Source organism: Pogona vitticeps, chromosome 2 (assembly GCF_051106095.1).
Source record: "Pogona vitticeps strain Pit_001003342236 chromosome 2, PviZW2.1, whole genome shotgun sequence".
Classification (NCBI taxonomy): Eukaryota; Metazoa; Chordata; class Lepidosauria; order Squamata; family Agamidae; genus Pogona; species Pogona vitticeps.
In genome coordinates this window covers 193,934,528-193,953,670 of record NC_135784.1, presented here as the reverse complement: position 1 = coordinate 193,953,670, position 19,143 = coordinate 193,934,528, and the positions used below count along the sequence as shown (strand labels likewise).

At 40.0% G+C, this 19,143-nt stretch overlaps 1 protein-coding gene and 1 long non-coding RNA gene across 2 annotated transcripts; one reads left to right on the top strand and one right to left on the bottom strand.

Annotated features, from left to right (window-relative positions):
- Positions 1-931: 931 nt before the first annotated feature.
- On the bottom strand, positions 932-2,591 carry LOC144586468 (taste receptor type 2 member 41-like). Its single transcript, XM_078384752.1, has one exon. The coding sequence runs from the start codon at positions 1,903-1,905 to the stop codon at positions 991-993; it is 915 nt and encodes a 304-aa protein (XP_078240878.1). The 5' UTR covers positions 1,906-2,591; the 3' UTR covers positions 932-990.
- Positions 2,592-10,783: 8,192 nt separating this feature from the next.
- LOC140704766 (uncharacterized) lies at positions 10,784-18,912 on the top strand. Its single transcript, XR_013541311.1, has 3 exons — positions 10,784-12,234; positions 12,388-12,573; positions 17,412-18,912. It is a non-coding gene; the product is annotated as an uncharacterized LOC140704766 (long non-coding RNA).
- The last annotated feature ends 231 nt before the right edge of the window (positions 18,913-19,143 follow it).

Sequence of the window (19,143 nt, the reverse complement as noted above, 5' to 3'; positions counted from 1 at the left end):
CTTCTCCTAAAAAAATGGTGCATCTTATGGAAAGGTGCGTCTTATGGAGCGGTATATGGAAGCTTGCAGCACACTAACATATGTTGAAGACAGTCGAAGGGCCAAAATGCATGGATTGCCTGTGTTTTCTTGTGTTTCTTAGTTTGGCAATAACCACATTTTGGGCAGTAAGTTAAACCCACATTTTGGAAATTTTCTATTCATGCACAACTTTTGACCAATCCCATTTTCAGCTCTACAACATTATTATTATTATTATTATTATTATTATTATTATTATTATTATTATTATTATTATTATTATTATTATTATTATTATTATTATTATTATTATTATTATTATTATTATTATTATTATTAAAATGGAAATGGAAATGGAAATGGAAATGGAAATGGAAATGGAGGGACTGAAGGCATGAGGAAGACCTGAACAGCAGGGGAAAACCTCTAGGGAGCTGTGGGAGTTAATGCGGTCCCCAAATTTCTGGAAACTGTCAATTTCTTGCCTTAATAGAACAGCCATCTGGCCTATATCCTGACTCTTTGATTTACTCTCTTGAAGCTCTTACTCCTAGGTGTTCTTTTGGCTTTGGCACAGAGGTTCCAGAGCTTGGAAATCATACCAGAATTGACCCATCTTCCAGAACTGTGGAGCATCTGAAGGAAGGAAGGCCACCCAGTGCTGGAAGCAGGCTAGGGATGCCGTCTGTTGCCATGGCCGTAGAGGAGTCAGGCTCAGGTGTGTTGAGATCAGCTCTGATCCGGCTTGGAGGTACTGAGCATTGCTACAGCAGCATGTCCAATCTTAACTCAAGAATATCAGGCCTTATCAGTGCAGCAGTGGTTTCTGGACTTCTGCAAACATAACTGGCTCATAAGCTTCTGTATTGGTATCTAGTTTTCTGGGCGAAAAGAGGGTCCGCAGGAAGAAGGGAGGTATATTTTGGGGAGACCCAAGAGATACACACCTGCTGCTCTCTTTACTTTCCACTAAGTCCTTTCTCTAATTTTTAGAATTTCAGCAGATACTTTTTTCATTTTCGGATTAGTCAGTATTATCATGGTGGAGTGTATTGAAGACAATGAAGAGAGCAAGATTTCAGTAACCAGTCGCTCTGGTGTTCCAAACTCGAAAATGTTTGCTACACCAAGTATCATTCCTGTGATATACAAAACATACAAGAAGAGATAAAGCAGAATGGACTTCATGACCTTGATGTGGACTTGAGTGTTGAGGTCCTTAAGAGCAATACCATTCTCCCTCAGATTCCTTGTGTGCCTCCACAGAGAGGTGAGCAGAAGAAGAGATGCCAGTACATTTAAGCTGAAATTTATGGCAAGAATAGAGAGCTCCAGAGAAAGAGGAACACAGAACATGTCTTGGCAGTAATTCGTGAACTGAGTTTCTGTTAAATTGAATGCTTTTTTGTTTTGAAAATAACCGATGGTTGAAGGAAGAGAGAAGATAAAAGAAACAATAACTAACATTACAAACAGTCTGGGCGCGAGCACATTGATCCTTGATTTCAACCAGAAGAAGAGGCGATTGGGAAAGTTGGTGACCTTCACACAATAGAAAATGCTGAGCCAGGTGGCACACCAGATGTTGACTATGTGGAGAAAGAACCAGGAAATGCTCATGGCTGTCAAAATAGTAGAATAAAAGTTTGTCCGTGGAACATTGAAATACACAGGATAGCCCAAGGGAGAAAGCAACTGCAGCAGAAATCTGGTGGTGCTCAAACTGATCAAGAGAAAATCCAGAGGACCCATTATCCTATTTTGAAGCCATTGGTGACCAATCAGAGCTGTGATAAACCCATTTCCTAAAAGGGCAACAATAGATAGAATTCCTAAAATGATCCAAAAAAGTGCGACAATTGGAGAAGGGATATCGCCGACCATTGTTGTCGCTTTCTGAAAGCAATGTCCGAGAGGTTGTATCTGTTTCTGGCTCTCCTGGTTCTTGTCTCAGGTCCAGAGAAACAAACTCTGCGGTTTGGCACTTTTCAAATGGTCAGATGATGCTACAGAGAGCAATGCAAATCTCAGGAAGGTTCTGTTTTTACCACCCACTCCTGTATCATTTCCTTAACATCCAGGTGGTGTTATGAACATAGTGAAATTTGAATAACTAACAATTTTATATCATTCCATTTGCAAACTTCAGAGTGCTGGTAACTCATCAAGACATTTCGCCCAAAGGCACCTTTCAACTTGTAGGATTTTTCTCCGCTCAAGGTTTCCATGACCACTTGGGAAGCTCATGAAGTGATCTGCATGCTTTCTAGAGGTGAAGAATGGTCAGATATTTCTATTGCCTGGTTACTTTACTCTCTGTGGTTGGAGCACTGTATGCTTCCTACCTGCCCTAGACATTGAAGGAGTAGATGCATTCTGAATGGCAATGAGGAAATTAGATCCAAAGCATATTGCTCAGGAGGAAATCATTGCTTAGCTCTACTGCACCTTGTTGGAAAATATCCAAATCCCAAAGATAGGAAACTCTAACTTTTTTAAAAAATATTTATTACAAGACAAGACTAAGTGATGTATTATTAACACATAAACTTACTTAATGAATGAAAACAAAATACTAGTGTACCCCCTCATCCAAACGACCATAATATCTTATATAGTTTTCCTTATAATTATAACTTATCATCTACTTTATCCACACCCCAAATCCTTCAAAAATAGACATATTTATTTCCCATTCCCCCTCTTTATCTATGCACAATATAGGTATTATAAATTCTTCCCATATTTCATTAAATCTATTTGTCTTTATCCCTCAATTTTTTAAAGGGACTTGGTGGTGCTGCGAGTTAAACTGTAGAAGCCTCTGAGTTGGAAGGTCTGTAGATCTTCAGCTGTAAGATCGAATCCATGTGATGGAGTGAGTGCCCATCGCTTGTCCCAGCTCCCACCAACCTAGCGGTTCGAAAGCATGCAAATGTGAGTAGATAAATAGGGACCACCTAGGTGGGAAAGTAACGGTGCTCCGTGTCTAAGTCGCACTGGCCATGTGACCACGGAAGATTGTCTTCGGACAAAAACACTGGCTCTATGGCTTGGAAACGGGGATGAGCACCGCCCCCTAGAGTCGAATACAACCGGACAAAAATTGTCAAGGGGAACCTTTACCTTAACCTCAATATTTAAACTTGATTTGTAAAATCAATTCATCATTAAGTACTATATTCCATATTTTATTATACCTTTCTTGTATTTTTTAAATTATTCACCTCACAATTTTCTACTATCAATAAAAGTGCTGTTTTTGGAACATTTCAATGTTAACTTCTAATAAATCTTTAATTTCTTTAAAAACCTTTACCCATACTTTTTGTATAACTTCTCAATTCCACCACAAATGAAAAAAGTACCAACTTTTTTGTTACATCTCCAACATTTCTTTAAATACTTAGTCTATAATATTTACTTTTGTCAATGTTAAATATGACCTCTACAACATTTTATAACCATTTTCTTTTATCCTAATTAACATATTTTAAAAAATCTTTCTACTCCAATTTCCCCAGTCTTCTTTATTTATCTTCCATATATCTATTTCCCATATTGTTTTTAAAACATCTAACTGTTCTTCCTGATCTGTCAAAATTCTATAAATTACACTTATTCTTCCTTTTCCTTTCCCCCATCTATATTTTTTTCTATATTCTTTATAATTCATTTAAACTTGGTCAATTTTATATCCTTTAATTTGAATATCGCACTCTCTATTAGCCACTGCTCCAAAAGAATTAAATTTAACCAATTTAGTTTTTCTTCTGCAAAATTGGCTCTTATTTGTTCTTTATTTTTAATTTTTTTCCTTCCTATTCTTCCCATTTATAAAACACTTGTCAACACCTTAATCCCATTTCATGGGAATTTTTCAAATTCAGCTACTGTCGTCGTCTAGTCATTTAGTCGTGTCCGACTCTTCGTGACCCCATGGACCACAGCACACCAGGAACTCCTGTCTTCCACTGCCTCCCATAGTTGTGTCAATTTCATGTTGGTTGCTTCGCAGACATTGCCCAGCCATCTCATCCTCTGTCGTCCCCTTCTCCTGTTGCCGTCACACTTTCCTAACATCAAGGTCTTTTCCAAGGAGTTTTCTCTTCTCATGAGATGGCCAAAGTACTGGAGCCTCAGCTTCAGGATCTGTCCTTCCAGTGAGCACTCAGGGTTGATTTCCTTTAGAATTGATAGGTTTGTTCTCCTTGCAGTCCAGGGGACTCTCAAGAGCCTCCTCCAGCACCACAATTCAAAGGCATCAATTCTTCGGCGGTCTGCTTTCTTTATGGTCCAGTTCTCACTTCCATACATCACGACAGGAAAAACCATAGCTTTGACTATTTGAACTTTTGTTGGCAAGGTGATGTCTCTGCTTTTTAAGATGCTGTCAAGGTTTGTTATCGCTTTCCTCCCCAGAAGCAGGCGTCTTTTAATTTCGTGGCTGCTGTCTCCATCTGCAGTGATCATGGAGCCCAAGAAAGTAAAGTCTGTCACTGCCTCCATATCTTCCCCTTCTATTTGCCAGGAGGTGAAGGGACCAGTGGCCATGATCTTAGTTTTTTTGATGTTGAGCTTCAGACCGTTTTTTGTACTCTCCTCTTTCACCCTCATTACAAGGTTCTTTAATTCCTCCTCACTTTCTGCCATCAGAATGGTATCATCTGCATATCGGAGGTTGTTGATATTTCTTCTGGCAATCTTAATTCCAGTTTGGGATTCCTCCAGTCCAGCCTTCCGCATGATGTATTCTGCATATACAGTAGGTTAAATAAGCCGGGGGACAATATACAGCCTTGTCGTACTCCTTTCCCAATTTTGAACCAATCAGTTGTTCCATATCCAGTTCTAACTGTTGCTTCCTGTCCCACATATAGGTTTCTCAGGGGACAGATAAGGTGGTCAGGCACTCCCATTTCTTTAAGGACTTGCCATAGTTTGCTGTGGTCCACACAGTCAAAGGCTTTTGCATAGTCAATGAAGCAGAAGTAAATATTTTTCTGGAACTCTCTGGCTTTCTCCATAATCCAGCGCATGTTGGCAATTTGGTCTCTAGTTCCTCTGCCCCTTCGGAATCCAGCTTGTACTTCTGGGAGTTCTCGGTCCACATACTGCTGAAGCCTATCTTGTAGGATTTTGAGCATAACCTTGCTAGCGTGTGAAATGATTGCAATTGTACTGTAGTTCGAGCATTCTTTGGCACTGCCTTTCTTTGGGATTGGGATGTAGACTGATCTTTTCCAATCCTCTGGCCACTGTTGAGTTTTCCAAACTTGCTGGCATATTGAATGTAGCACCGAAACAGCATCATCTTTTAAGATTTTAAATAGTTCAACTGGAATGTCATCACCTCCACTGGCCTTGTTGTTAGCCATGATTTCTAAGGCCCACTTGACTTCACTCTCCAGGATGTCTGGCTCAAGGTCAGCAACTACATTGTCTGGGTTGTCCGGGATATCCAAATCTTTCTGATATAATTCCTCTGTGTATTCTTGCCACCTCTTCTTGATGTCTTCTGCTTCTGTTAGGTCCCTCCCATTTTTGTCCTTTATCATGTTCATCTTTGCACAAAATGTTCCTCTAATATCTCCAATTTTCCTGAACAGATCTCTGGTTTTTCCTTTTCTGTTATTTTCCTCTATTTCTTTGCATTGTTCATTTAAGAAGGCCCTCTTGTCTTTCCTTGCTATTCTTTGGAAGTCTGCATTCCATTTTCTGTAGCTTTCCCTATCTCCCTTGCATTTTGTTTCCTTTCTCCTCTCTGCTATTTCTAAGGCTTCGTTGGACAGCCACTTTCTTGCATTTCCTTTTCTTTGGGATGGTTTTTGTTGCTGCCTCCTGTACAATGTTACGAGCCTCTATCCAAAGTTCTTCAGGCACTATGTCCACCAAATCGAGTTCCTTAAATCTGTTCTTCACTTCCACTGTGTATTCATAATGGATTTGGTTTAGATTATACCTGAGTAGCCCAGTGGTTTTTCCTACTCTCTTCAGTTTAAGCTTGAATTTTGCTATGAGAAGCTGTTGATCAGAGCCGCAGTCAGATCCAGGTCTTGTTTTTGCTGACTGTATAGAGCTTCTCCATCTTTGGCTGCAGAGAATATAATCAATCTGATTTTGGTATTGCCCATCTGGTGATTTCCATGTATAGAGTTGCCTCTTGTGTTGTTGGAAAAGAGTGTTTGTGATGACCAGCTTGTTCTCTTGACAAAATTCTATTCGCCTTTGCCCTGCTTCATTCTGAACTCCAAGACCAAACTTCCCTGTTGTTCCTTTTATCTCTTGGCTCCCTACTTTAACATTACAGTCCCCTAGAATGAGAAGAACATCTTTCTTTGGTGTCAGTTCTAGAAGGTGTTGTAAATCTTCATGAAATTGTTCATTTTCAGTCTCCTCAGCACTGGTGGTTGGTGCATAAATTTGGATTATTGTGATGTTGAAAGGTCTGCCTTGGATTCGTATTGACATCATTCTATCATTTTTGAGATTGTATCCCAGTACAGCTTTTCCTACTCTTTTGTTGACTATAAAGGCTGCTCCATTCCTTCCATGGGATTCTTGCCCACAATAGTAGATATGATAATCATCTGAGCTGAATTCGCCCATTCCTGTCCATTTTAGTTCACTGATGCCCAGGATGTCGATTTTTATTCTTGCCATCTCCTGTTTGACCAGCTCCAGCTTCCCAAGGTTCATAGATCTTACATTCCAGGTTCCTATGCAGTATTTTTCTTTGCAGCATTGGACTTTCCTTTCACTTCCAGGCACGTCCACAGCTGAGCGTCCTTTTTGCTTTGACACAACCATTTCATTAGCACTGGAGCTACTTGTCCTTGTCCTCCGCTCTTCCTCAGTAGCATATTGGACGCCTTCCGACCTGAGGGGTCCATCTTCCAGCGTCATATATTTTAGCCTTTTGTTTATGATCATGGGGCGTTCTTGGCAAAGATACTGGAGTGGCTTGCCATTTCCTACTCCAGGTGGATTGCGTTTAGTCGGAACTCTCCGCTATGTCCTGTCCGTCTTGGGTGTCCCTGCACGGCATAGCCCATAGCTTCTCTGAGTTATTCAAGCCCCTTCGCCACGACAAGGCAGCAATCCATGAAGGGGGCAATCCCTTTAACTGTAGTTAAAGGTAATAGTCCAGGACTTAATATCTGTCTCCATTTGTTTCAGATCTCCACTACATTGTATTCTCAAGGGCTTTCAGGGCCAGGATCCGATGGCTGTTGTGGGTTTTCCGGGCTGTTTGGCCGTGTTCTTAAGATTTTTCTTCCTAACGTTTCACCAGCCTCTGTGGCCGGCATCTTCAGAGGACTGGAGTCAGAACTCGGTCTGTGCTCCTGACTCCTGTCCTCTGAAGATGCTGGCCACAGTGAAACGTTAGGAAGGAAAACCTTAAGAACACGGCCAAACAGCCCGGAAAACCCACAACAACCTCCGCTACATCCTTTATAAAGGGATTCTGGATCTCTTTTGTTATTTTAAAAATATTTTATGCTAATAATTTTCTTGTACTTCCCCATTTCATATAATTCTTGTACTTCAGTATCCTTCCATATTATCTCCTTACTTTGTATTATAATATTTCTAATTTTGTTGATGGAAGAACAGAATTTGTTACCACTTCAACAAAAGCAACATTTATATCCCACCCTTTGAGTACAAGTGGTGCTCGAAGTAGCTTTCAGTCTTTGCAAAATAGTTTTAAAAAGCAAAGCACATTTACCCATAAAATCATTAAAATCAGATAATACCAATCCTACAAGAAAGGTGATACAAATCAATGAAATGTACAAAGAATTAAAAATATTACGAAAGATTGCATGCTAATTTTGTGTGCCAGTATTAAATCATACCTAGATACATATAAATGTATCAAGTATTTTGGGGTCAATGAGTAACATAGCAAATATTTACAAAGTTATGGCAAAAGGCATGTAACAAGTAGTTACATAAGTACTTTTTGGAAGAGGTAGTCATGTTAGTCTGTGCTAGCCTATCAGGCAAAATAAAAATAAAAGATAAAGAAGGAAACATGTTGTGGCATTGTAAGACTGCTATATTTTCATGTAGGTTTTTGTACACTTGTCTAATTATGATTTTTAAATATGCATATCAAAATGAAATGTTGTTATAGAGAAGCTATAATATAGAGGATCCATACAAGCATTTTTCAGCATAAGAATATAATACAGTGGTACCTCGATTTAAGAACTTAATCCATATTGGGACTGTGTTCTTAAGTCGAAGCACCATTTCCCATAGGAATGCATTGAAAACCATTTAATCTGCTGTTTTTCATTCTTAAATTGAGGCGCTGTTCTTAAGTCAAAGAATTAGTTCCCATAGAAATTAATGCAAAGTCGGTTAATCCATATCTACCACTATAGGGCAATTTTTTTCTTTTTCTTTTGACATAAGGTGAATTTAGGTTTAAAAAAAAGGGCAGGGAAGGTTTTTTTCTTTTTCTTTTTGTTTCTTAAGTCAAGGCTCCGTTCTCAAGTCAAAGCAACTTTTTGCGAACGGAGCTTTTCTTAACTCGAATCATTCTTATGTAGGGACGTTTTCGAGGTACCACTGTAGATCAATTGGAAAAGTAAATGATGGAAATATGGACAATGAGTGATAGAGAAGGTTTCAACATGAGTGTTGTTTGGATACAATGAAATTATATGAAAGGATTATGTATTAGAGAATCATATAGTTTACGAATGGAAAAACATGAAAAAGCTTGAAGAAATAAGATAGTTGGAGGTGAAATATAAAGGACAGAGATGTAAACATTTTATCAGAAGTAAAAGAGTGATAGAATATATCAGATGAGCGGGATATAAATCAAATAAATAAATAAATAAATAAATAAATAAATAAATAAATAAATAAATAAATAAATAAATAAATAAATAAATAAATAAATAAATAAATAAATAAATAAAGTAAAAAGAAAAGAGTTGGGGAATATTGAACTGGAAGAAATTCAGGTAAATTTAATATATTTGAAAATACATCTTTCCTTCTGGTTTAGTAATAAGCATTCAAGAATGTTGGCTAGAACCACACAACTTAAAAAAGCCAAGAGTTTAATTGGAAGGAATAAAGATGAAATGGGTAAAAAGTGTAGATTGATGAAGGATAGCTTGGAAGGTTTTTGTTTTGTTTTGTTTTGTTTTGTTTTTCGAAAATTATGCATTGAGTAAGCTTTTTCTGGGGAGAAATGAAAATTAAAGAATATCTTGAGAACAACTTAGGGAATAGACTTCAAGATATAAATAGAAATTTGATGAAACAGCTTGTTGGAGAAGAAAATATACATATTGTTAATAAATTAAATGGAGGAGAGACTGTAGGGACAGATGGACAAATATTAGTACCTAAATTGAAGTCCCCCCCTATTTTTACTAATTTAATGGAAGGAAAAGAGATTTCATTATCTTAGAAGTACTAAATTGTGCTAATTCCAAAAGCAACTGAAAATTTCACTGACCCTGGAGCTTATAGACCTATTTCATTAATCAATAAAGATGCTAAGAAACTTACAGCAATGTTAGCAAAGAGAATTAATGTTTTAATTCAAAATATATTAAAGAAGATCAAAGCAGTTTTAGAACTGGAAGACAAATGGATAGTTTCTCCAGGATTGTATTAAATGTAACAAATGTTAATAAGAAAAAAATTTTAAAAAATGAAAAATTGAAGGGAGGAATAAGTTCATTAATTTTTTCCAAGGCATTTGATTGCATGGAATGGCCAACATAAAAAATGAATAAAAACATTAGGTTTGGGAGAGTGATTTAAAGTTATCAATTATACTTAGAATATATTTCAACTGTGGGCACAATCCAAATTCCAAGATAGACTGGCTGTGGTGGGCTTTGAATGGGCATAGGTTCCTGTTGTGGGTATAACTACTCTTATTGCTGGCACAATTGCCCTTGTGCTGGCCTAATCCCCTTTGCTGGCAGATCTCAGATCGTGTGGCACAAATTTGTGCTGGCATAAAATCAGAGCCCAAAAGGGTTGGAGAAGAGGAATGGCAGAGGAGGAGCTGAGTTCCACCAAATCTAAACCCTGCTCAGTTCAAACCCAGCACCCATTTTTCCAGCACAAGTTTGGCTACGGCAACGGCACTCCTAAGTAATTTCTAGCAAATGGAACACAATGGCCTTATTTCTCCCACTTCTAAGGGAATCATGATAAACCAAGGGGAATAAAGTTAGGATATGGCACAACTACCAAGCAAGCAGAGCAAGCAGAATAGCAGAAAAATCAGCAGCCACCTCCCCCCCATGGCCACCCTCCTGATGAGAATGAAAGTGGAGGGGAATCACCCTGGATGTACCACCGACCTAAGGGAGAGATGGCAGACTTGCTGCATTTTGGCAGCTATGCCCAGCAGAGTCTGTGGCTCCTCAGGAAGCATAAATGCTTTCCATCCATGTCATTGCTGATGATGGGCATGTGTCCATTCTGTGGGTGTGATATGGGGGATGCTAGGGATGGAGGCACCATCTCTCCTACTCCAGGGACTTAATGCAGGGGGAACTGACAATACTTTCCTCTTCCTCCAGGTTTGCTGCATGTGGAAGGGCATCCTGCCATCATGAATGCACAACAGGGCTCCCCAAAGTGGCTTCTCACTCTACAGTTGCCATGCCCATGGGTGGCTTCTAGACTTCTCCAAGCACAGGTGGCTCATCATGTCAGGATGTGAATTGGAAAGAATTGGCTCTGTTTCAGTTTCCTTCAAAGTCTATATTGCATTTGAAATCATAATGTGCTGGCACAGTGTGAAACGTTTAGTGTTTTCACTGGATGCATTGCAATTGGTGTTCCAGTCCACAGAACCCTTTCCTTCCTTCCTTCCTTCCTTCCTTCCTTCCTTCCTTCCTTCCTTCCTTCCTTCCTTCCTTCCTTCCTTCCTTCCTTCCTTCCTTCCTTCCTTCCTTCCTTCCTTCCTTCCTTCCTTCCTTCCTCCCTCCCTCCCTCCCTCCCTCCCTCCCTCTAGTCCCACCTATAACTTTCCTTTTATGGTTTGTTGTAAAGCAGCTTTGCCTTCAAATACACATAATCCATCACATCAGCTTTCATTTCCTCTTTCCTCTTTTTCTGTTCTGACTTTTTAAAAAAATATATGCAGAGGCGATCCAGCAAACACTACCCATGTTCTTTCCTCTTGTGGATCATCCTCTGATTTTTTTAATTTTAATTTTATTTCCTTTAAGTTTCACCCTCTTCATTCTTCCTCTTCCTCATCCCAATCCCCTCCTGTCTTCAATGAACCCTCCTCTGCTCCCTTTCACATGCACGCCCACAGACAGAAACACATGCATGCAAACTATCCACACATATATACAGGCAAGCATGACGTTTGTCAGATGCCTTCCCACAGCACCTCACACATGATAGAGGTGGCAAAGGCACCTGTAATGCTATAGTGGCTTCTTTTTTCTTTCTCCATCTTTTCCCCCCCTTTCCTCACTCACACTCAAACAGACACACCACACTCTTGGTTCTCTTTCATTGCTCCTCTCTCACACTCCACTTTTTTCACAGCTGGCACTTCTCCTTCTGCTCTCCCCCCTCCTCCCACTCTGCAGACACCCCCCCCCCAAATCCTTCCCCATATCTTCACAGAGAAAAGCCCATTGGAATCTTTACAACACTAAAAATAAATAAATAAATAAATAAATAAATAAAAAAAAGCCCTCGGGTGGGAGAGAAAAAAGCCATTGTGCAAGCAAAGATCACCAGGTGGATTTGATGCCGCATTTGCATCATGAGGGCAGAAAAAAAAAATTGGGCTCTCAGTGTCTAGATTTGTGGGTGAAAAGAGAAACAGCAGAAAGGAGGAAAGTATTTTAAAGGGATACACAAGAAACGCATCTGCTGATCTCTTTCCTTTTCATGAAGCCCTTACTCTGATTTTTAGAAGGTGAGCAGATGCTTCTTTCAGTTTTAGATTACTGAATATTAATATGGTGGAGTGTACTGAAAAAAAATGCAGAGACCAAGATTTCAGAAACCAGTCACTGGGGTGTTCCAAACTTGAAAATATTGGCTGTAGCAAGAATCATACCAATGAAAGATAATATGTAGAAGAAGAGATAAAACAGAATAGACTTCATGACCTTGATGTGGACTTGAATGTTGAGGTCCGTAACAGCCATACCATTCTTCCTCAGATTCCTTGTGTGCCTTCACAGAGAGGTGAGCAGAAGAAGAGATGGCAGTACGTTTAGGCTAAAGTTTATGACTAAAAAAGGAAGAAGTGGATTGGGATGTTTATCTATTGGGTTTTGGCTGTTATTCACTGGCTGAACTTCTGCTGGTTCACACCATTTATTGTTTCCATAATAACAGATAAATGAAGGAAGAGAGATAACCGTGGAAACAAGAATTGAAATTCCAAATAGTCTGGGCGCAAGCACATTGATCCTTGTTTTCAGCCAGAAGAAGAGACGATTGGGAAGGCTGGCAACCTTCACACAATAGAAAATGCTGAGCCATGTGCCACACCAGAGGTTGACTATGGCAAAGAAGGACCAGGTAACGTTCATGACTGCCAGTGTAGAAAAATAAATGCTGGACAGTAAGTTGAAATGTACAAGATAGCTGAAGACAGAAATCAACTCCAGCAGAATTCTGGAGGCGCTCAATGCAGATAAGAGGAAATCACAAGGAGCTATCTTCCCCTTTTGGAGCCATTGGTGACCAATCGCAGCTGTGATATATCCATTCCCTAAAAGGGAAACAACACACCGAATTCCTAAAAAGATCCAGAAAATTATGAGAAGTGGATAAGGTATTTCACTGATCATTGTTCTCGCTTTCCGAAAGCCATGTTTGAGAAATGGTACCTGTTTGTGAATCTCCTCCTTCTCTTCTAATGTCTAGTGGAGAAAACTCTGATGCTTGGGACTTTTCAAATGGTCAGATCATATTACAGAGAGCAATGCAAATCACCAGAAGATTCTATTATGAACGATCAATCAAGGTATTGTTTCCCTTAGGAACGTATGGAAATTTGAGTAATTCCTACCAGCTTTACACGGCTGGTAGTTCATGAAGTCATTCTATTTCAACCAAATTCATCTTAAAATGTTTGCCCTGCTACAACGCCCCTGACTTCATGGAAAAGCTGATGGAGTCATCTTTCTAGAGGTGAAGATTAGCCTTAAAGGATTGCAAGGTGAGACTGCCATCTGATCAGGCTCCTGAACTTAATGCAGGAACTTCATGGGCGAAAGAGTGTGTGGTAGATTTCCTTAGGTGTGGTGCTCTTCATAGGTAATAATAAGGTTTGGAAGAGTCCTGTTAGCTGGGAGAAAGGACTTATAGTTTTATATATAAAAAGGAAAAATCAGACATCTCTATTCCTTAATTATGGAGCTCTTCCCAGAAGTAAATAATGCTGGAAAGTTTCCTGTTAGCAGGAAGAGGGAAAAAAAGGGGGGGGGGGCGGGAGAGGAAGTAAATAATGAGAGAGAGAGAGAAAGAGAGAGAGAGAGGTTGGAGCTCTCTATACTTTATACTTATCCTTGACATAGAAGGATGTTAGTTACTTTTAACCCTGCCATGGCCTTCAGTGAGAAAGAAAGAAGACACAATATGGTGAAGGAGCACCTCCCATTATGGGATGTTATGAGCAGAGCTTGGCGAAATTGCTTATTCAACCTAAAGCTTTCAGAATTCCTCCTCTACCATAGTTAACAGGCTTTTACTCAGAAATATATTCCCTTTGCGTACCCAGTGTGGTATAGGAGGTAGAATAGACTCAAGAGACCTTGATATGAACCCCCATTTGACTCACTGGGGGCGTGGGACTGGTAGAACCAATTCTTAAATATTTCACTTACCTTGAAAGCATTATTAGAGACAGTTTAAGTTGATTCCATCTTAGGATTTTTAGATTGATTCAGTGGATCTACTATAGTAAGGGTAGCAGTTGAATATAGGACCATGTCCCTAGATTTGCTACCCTGCTGGTCCCTCTACTGCCTCCCTCGGATTCTGGAAGTCTCTTCCACAGGAGGCTAGACTAGCCTCATCCTTCCTGTCCTTCCACATGCAGGCTGTTTATATTTTTTGATATTGTATTCATCAATCCTTTTAGTATTATACACTCATGGTTAATAACCTTAAATACCAAACTTTAATTGTTGTAAGCCACCCTGGGTCTTTTTAAAGGGTAAAGGCAGGTTAAAATATTTTAAATAAATAATTAAATAAATGAACTACTTGTTTGTTTGCTTGCTTTGTGACTGGGGATGACCTCAAAACAAGTTTTAGCCAGTTTACTTGCAGGTAAGGAGACAGCAGTAACAGCTCCCAAGGACAGCTGAAGCATAAGGGGAGAACATTGGGGGAAGGTTGGGGACACAGAAGGGAGGTAAACTCACCTTCCCCACAACCTTTCTCACTCTGTATGAGTTGCTGGCTTCCAAAATGTCCAGTCATTAAGAGCTCTGGTCAGATCTTGCAAACCAAGAGCATCTCATGTTAGGTTCTCCTCTCCTGCTTCACCTACCCATTCCTAATAAGTCTTTTCCATTAAGCTCTGCTCAGATCTTGAAAACTAACACCTGTGGCTTTCTTTATTGAGTCAACCCATCTCATGTTAGATCTTCCTCTTTTCCTTCTGCTCCACTGCTCTTTCCCAAGCAATATAGCCTATTTTGGTCACTTCTCTAATTTCATTATACGTGCATGGCAGGATAGGCTAAGTTTACTTGTTTTTTTCTCGACTGAGAGTTCACTAGTGGACTGGTTGAATACAGGCTGGTGGGCTGTAGAGGGTCCAGGAGCCAACATGGGGTAGGGGGATCCCCTTGTTTAGCTCCTCATAGGCCAGCAGGGAAAGGAATACCCTGGCCAGCTCTACATTGGCCAGTGGGGAGAATTTGAAATAAAGACTAGAGGCAGAAAGACCAAGAAACTGAAGTTTCTAGTCCAGTCCATCTACCTATCATAATTTTAGGGGTAAGAGATCATAATGTTTGCTTTAGGAATAGTATGAGTGATGTTATAGGATGCTAATGTTTGTGGGTTTTTTCTTTTTATTTATGTATTTTTATTTATTTATTTATTTGATTTATATACCACCCATCTGGCACTCAGGGCCACTCTGGGTGGTTCACAACAGTGACAAAAACATAAAATAACAAAAGAATACAACATCAAAATTAAAGTGCAAATTTTACATTGTCGCAACTTTCTTGTTGGGTTAGGGCAATAAAATTTGATCTGGACAGTATTAAAGCATTAGGCAGGAGCCTGCTCACCCAAATGGTGCCAGAATCTCCCCGTACAGGAAACTGTTTTATTCCAAGTGATATCACTCGGGTCTCTCTGAATTGAGGAACCCGGATCGAAAGGTGCAAAGAGCTTTTATGCCTTTTAACCACAAGGAAACAAAAGTACGAAAATTATCATTGGCTGATAAGTAGGTCACAGGCTTACAAGTAGGTTATTGACTGACAAATAGGTCAAGGCAGTATACCATCTATAGGGGTCTTGCAGTTACATGGCAAATAATGCTAGATATGCAGGCGGTTACCCCCGCCCTCTGGGTTTTTCTACCTTGATTTGCAAGCTGTCTCAAAGGTTTTCCACAGGAAATTGGTTAGATAGGATATTGGTGGTTGGCCGAAATATACCACAGCTTAGCTTCAAGAGGAAACAGGCAGATGCAACTGTGGCATCAAGATTAAAAGCAAAGCTTTTCTATATTTCACGAAAAGAGCCTTTTTATAAGAAAAAGCATATAGGGGCTTAAGAGTAAGGGTCTAGGGGGCTGTCAAAGCGTCCTATACAAACTATATTTCTTTCGTGCTCACAAGGTAGTGGAATCTTGTGGGTAAGCTCAGAGAAAGCAGGCAGCCTCCCTCCTTTTTCTATTCTTGCCGAGTGAGCAAAAACCTGACTTTATGCAGCAAAACAGTTACAGAAAGCAAGATGGCTATGGTTAGGCTAAGATATATATCCTACATTAACTGGACCCCTTCAGGTGCCTAAAAGTTGAGGTGATCAAGCCTGGTTTGATGAAGACTGAGGGTAGAGGAATCTAGTGGGAAAGCTCAGAGAAAGAGCCTAAGGAAATGAGGGGAACTGGCAAGCCATGCAAGGTAAGCAGAAAGCTGTTCTGCTTTAGACTTCATGTCCCTTCCCATAAGGATGTTGCTTCTTCTTCTTCTGAGAATGCTGGGAAGCAAATTAGGACATAGTAACTTCAGGAAGTAAAACCCAGACTTGACCAGGTCAGGTGACAAAACAAATATTTCTGTGAAATGGAGCTTGTCCACACTGATCATTTTTCAGTGTTCCTTGCAGCCATGATGCTGGTACTGCATCCAAGTGTACGCAATGCAAAATTGCCATGAGTGTTTAGAGAGTGAAAGTGGGACAAAAACCTTTGCTTTCTGGGTGATGAAGTGTTATCCTCCTTTGCTCTATTGTTAAGATCTGCTCATTTCGACTCCATTGCGAACTTGTTCCACTCACTTTATGGGTGTTTCCACTGGTCAGTCTCCCCCTCCCCCTCCATTCCTTAGTGCCACTCTCACCTCTTTGTTTTGTTCAGTTGTCTTTGGATATCAGCTGTTGTTGCCTTTAGTTTCCCTTTCCTTCTCTTCTCATACAGCACAAATTTAGCACTAAGGCACAGAGTTGTTTTTTTAAAATACCAGAATACAGTGATGCAGTACAGAAAATGAGTGATGCACAACGTTCCCGTTTCGTTTTCTCTACTGCCAACCCCCTATACACCTATTATTCTAAAAGTAAGCGTTGATCACACAACGTAGCATAAAAGCTCAGAAGCACAATATTAACAGTATTTGGAAGTTTGAGAAGGGAGGGTTGTGTAAAATGGGGGAGGGAAGTGCAGTGGGTGGAGTAAGAATGAAGATGGGCAAGACAGTAGAAAAGTGTCATTTTCATAGATTATTGTGATTAATTTTCCATAATTTTATTAACATTTAATGTATTATATATAAGGCCATAGCGAGATTTTATGAAGATTTGTGATTGAAATAAAGATTTCATTAAGGCTTTTATAAAGTTAAGGTAAAAAGAATGTATGAATTGCATTTTCTGTGGTTCCTGACTGGCTCAATGGCAGCTAAATGCGTAAGGATCCGGAAAGTATTTTCTGCTTTGTTTGGCTGTGGCCATTGTTTCAATGAGTAATTCCATTACTCTCTTCCCAGTAACCTATTAGTGGAAATGTCTCAGTTAATTTTCTTCACAATCTCTTCTGGTCTTCACCACTCAGAAATCTTTGAGAGTTAATATCAGTCCCCAAATATCTGGAAGCCACCTGTTTCTTGCCTTAATAGAACAGCCAACTGGCCTGTATCCTGACTCTTTGGTTTCTTCTACCATAGCTCCTACTCCTAGGTGTGCTGTTGGCATTGGCACCCAACTTCCAGAGCTTGGAAATCATATGAGAATTGATCCCTCTTCAGAACTGTGGAGCATCTGAAGGAAGTGTCAAGGTATTATAATTTTATAGGCCTGAACATGTATTAAAGGGAACATTAATGAGCTGCCATAATGTACAGCTGCGTGACTGCTGAGTCACTGTGACTGAGGAAGAGATGATGCAATGTCTGGAGAAGAGGTGACAGCCACATGGAGAAGATGATGTAATGCATCCTGTGATTGGACAGAAGAAGCAGTGTATCTGTATATAAGTGAACAGAGTGAACATGAATGTATCTTCTCCTTCTTTCACTTGCTGCTATCCTCTATGCCAGTTGGTATGTTGATTGCCTGCTACGCCGAAGTGCTGCTAGTTTGTATATTTGTATATATTTGTATAATACACGTGTCTTATTATAGAAGAAGAGTGTGTGTGTGTCTTCAATCAGATAACTCTGCGTATTATTGCACAGGAAGGAAGGCCACCTAGTGCTGGAAGCAGGCTAGTGATGCTGTCTGTTGCCATGGCCATAGAGGAGTCAGGCTCAGGTGAGTCCAATCAGTTCTGATCCAGAGTCTCCGCCCTTACTATCTCAGTGTCGGATCTTGCCAGCTCAGAGGTATTCAGCTTTGCTACACCAGAATGTCCACTCTTGTTAACTCAAGAATATCAGGCCTCACAAGTTCAAACAGTGGTTCCTGGACTTCTCCAAACACAAATGGATCCTCAGCATCCATTCCAGGGTGTGAATCGGAAGGACTCAGCTTTGCTTCAATTTGCTTTGAAGCCTGTATTGCATTTTCAAATCACAATCAGTGCTCACACAGGGGCTGTGGAATGTTTCAAGAGTTTAAGGTTTGTACTAAATGAGTCACATTGGTGTTCCAGCCCACAGACCCATTTCTTTCTTTTCTTCCTCTACTCCCACTTCTCACTTTCTTTTTATGGTTTCTTGTAAGGAAGCTTTGTTTTCAAATACACATATTCCATGGCATTGTCTTTCATTTCATCTCACTTTCCTCTTTTACCTTTCCACTTTTTTTCTTTTTTTACAAAAACGTTATGTGCAGGGGTGTTCCAGTGAACACCACCAATGTTCTTTTCTCTTGCTGATCATCCTTTCATTTCTTATTTTAATTTTTGTTCCTTTGAGTTTCACACCCCTCTCTCTCATTCTTTCTCTTTGTCCTGCAAATCCACACCAGTGCTTAATTAACCTCTTTCACATGCACTCCCACAGAGAGAAAAACATGCATGAAAACTATCCGCATATATAAAAAAATAGAACCTGAGATACACACACACACAGAGGCAAGCAAGAGGTCGGTCAGATGTCTCCCCCTAGTCCCTCGCCATGTGATAAAGGTGGGAAACTCACTGAGTCCTGTAGTGGCTTCTATTCTCTCCTCGGTCTTTTCCCCCCCTCCTTTTCCACTCTCACACAAACACACACTCCCTGCTCTCTTTCACTGTCCCCTTCTCTCACACTCCCTCTCTTTTCTCACAGTTCCTTCCACTCTTCCCCCTTCTTCCCCTCTACAGACGTACCCCTATCCTTACCCATATCTGCACAGAGAAAAGCTCTTTCGAATCCTTCCAGTAATAAAAAAAAAATAGAAGTTCTCAGGTGGAAGAGGAAAAAAAAACGTTTTGCAAGCAAAGAGCTCCAAATGGATTTGAATCTGCAATTGCAC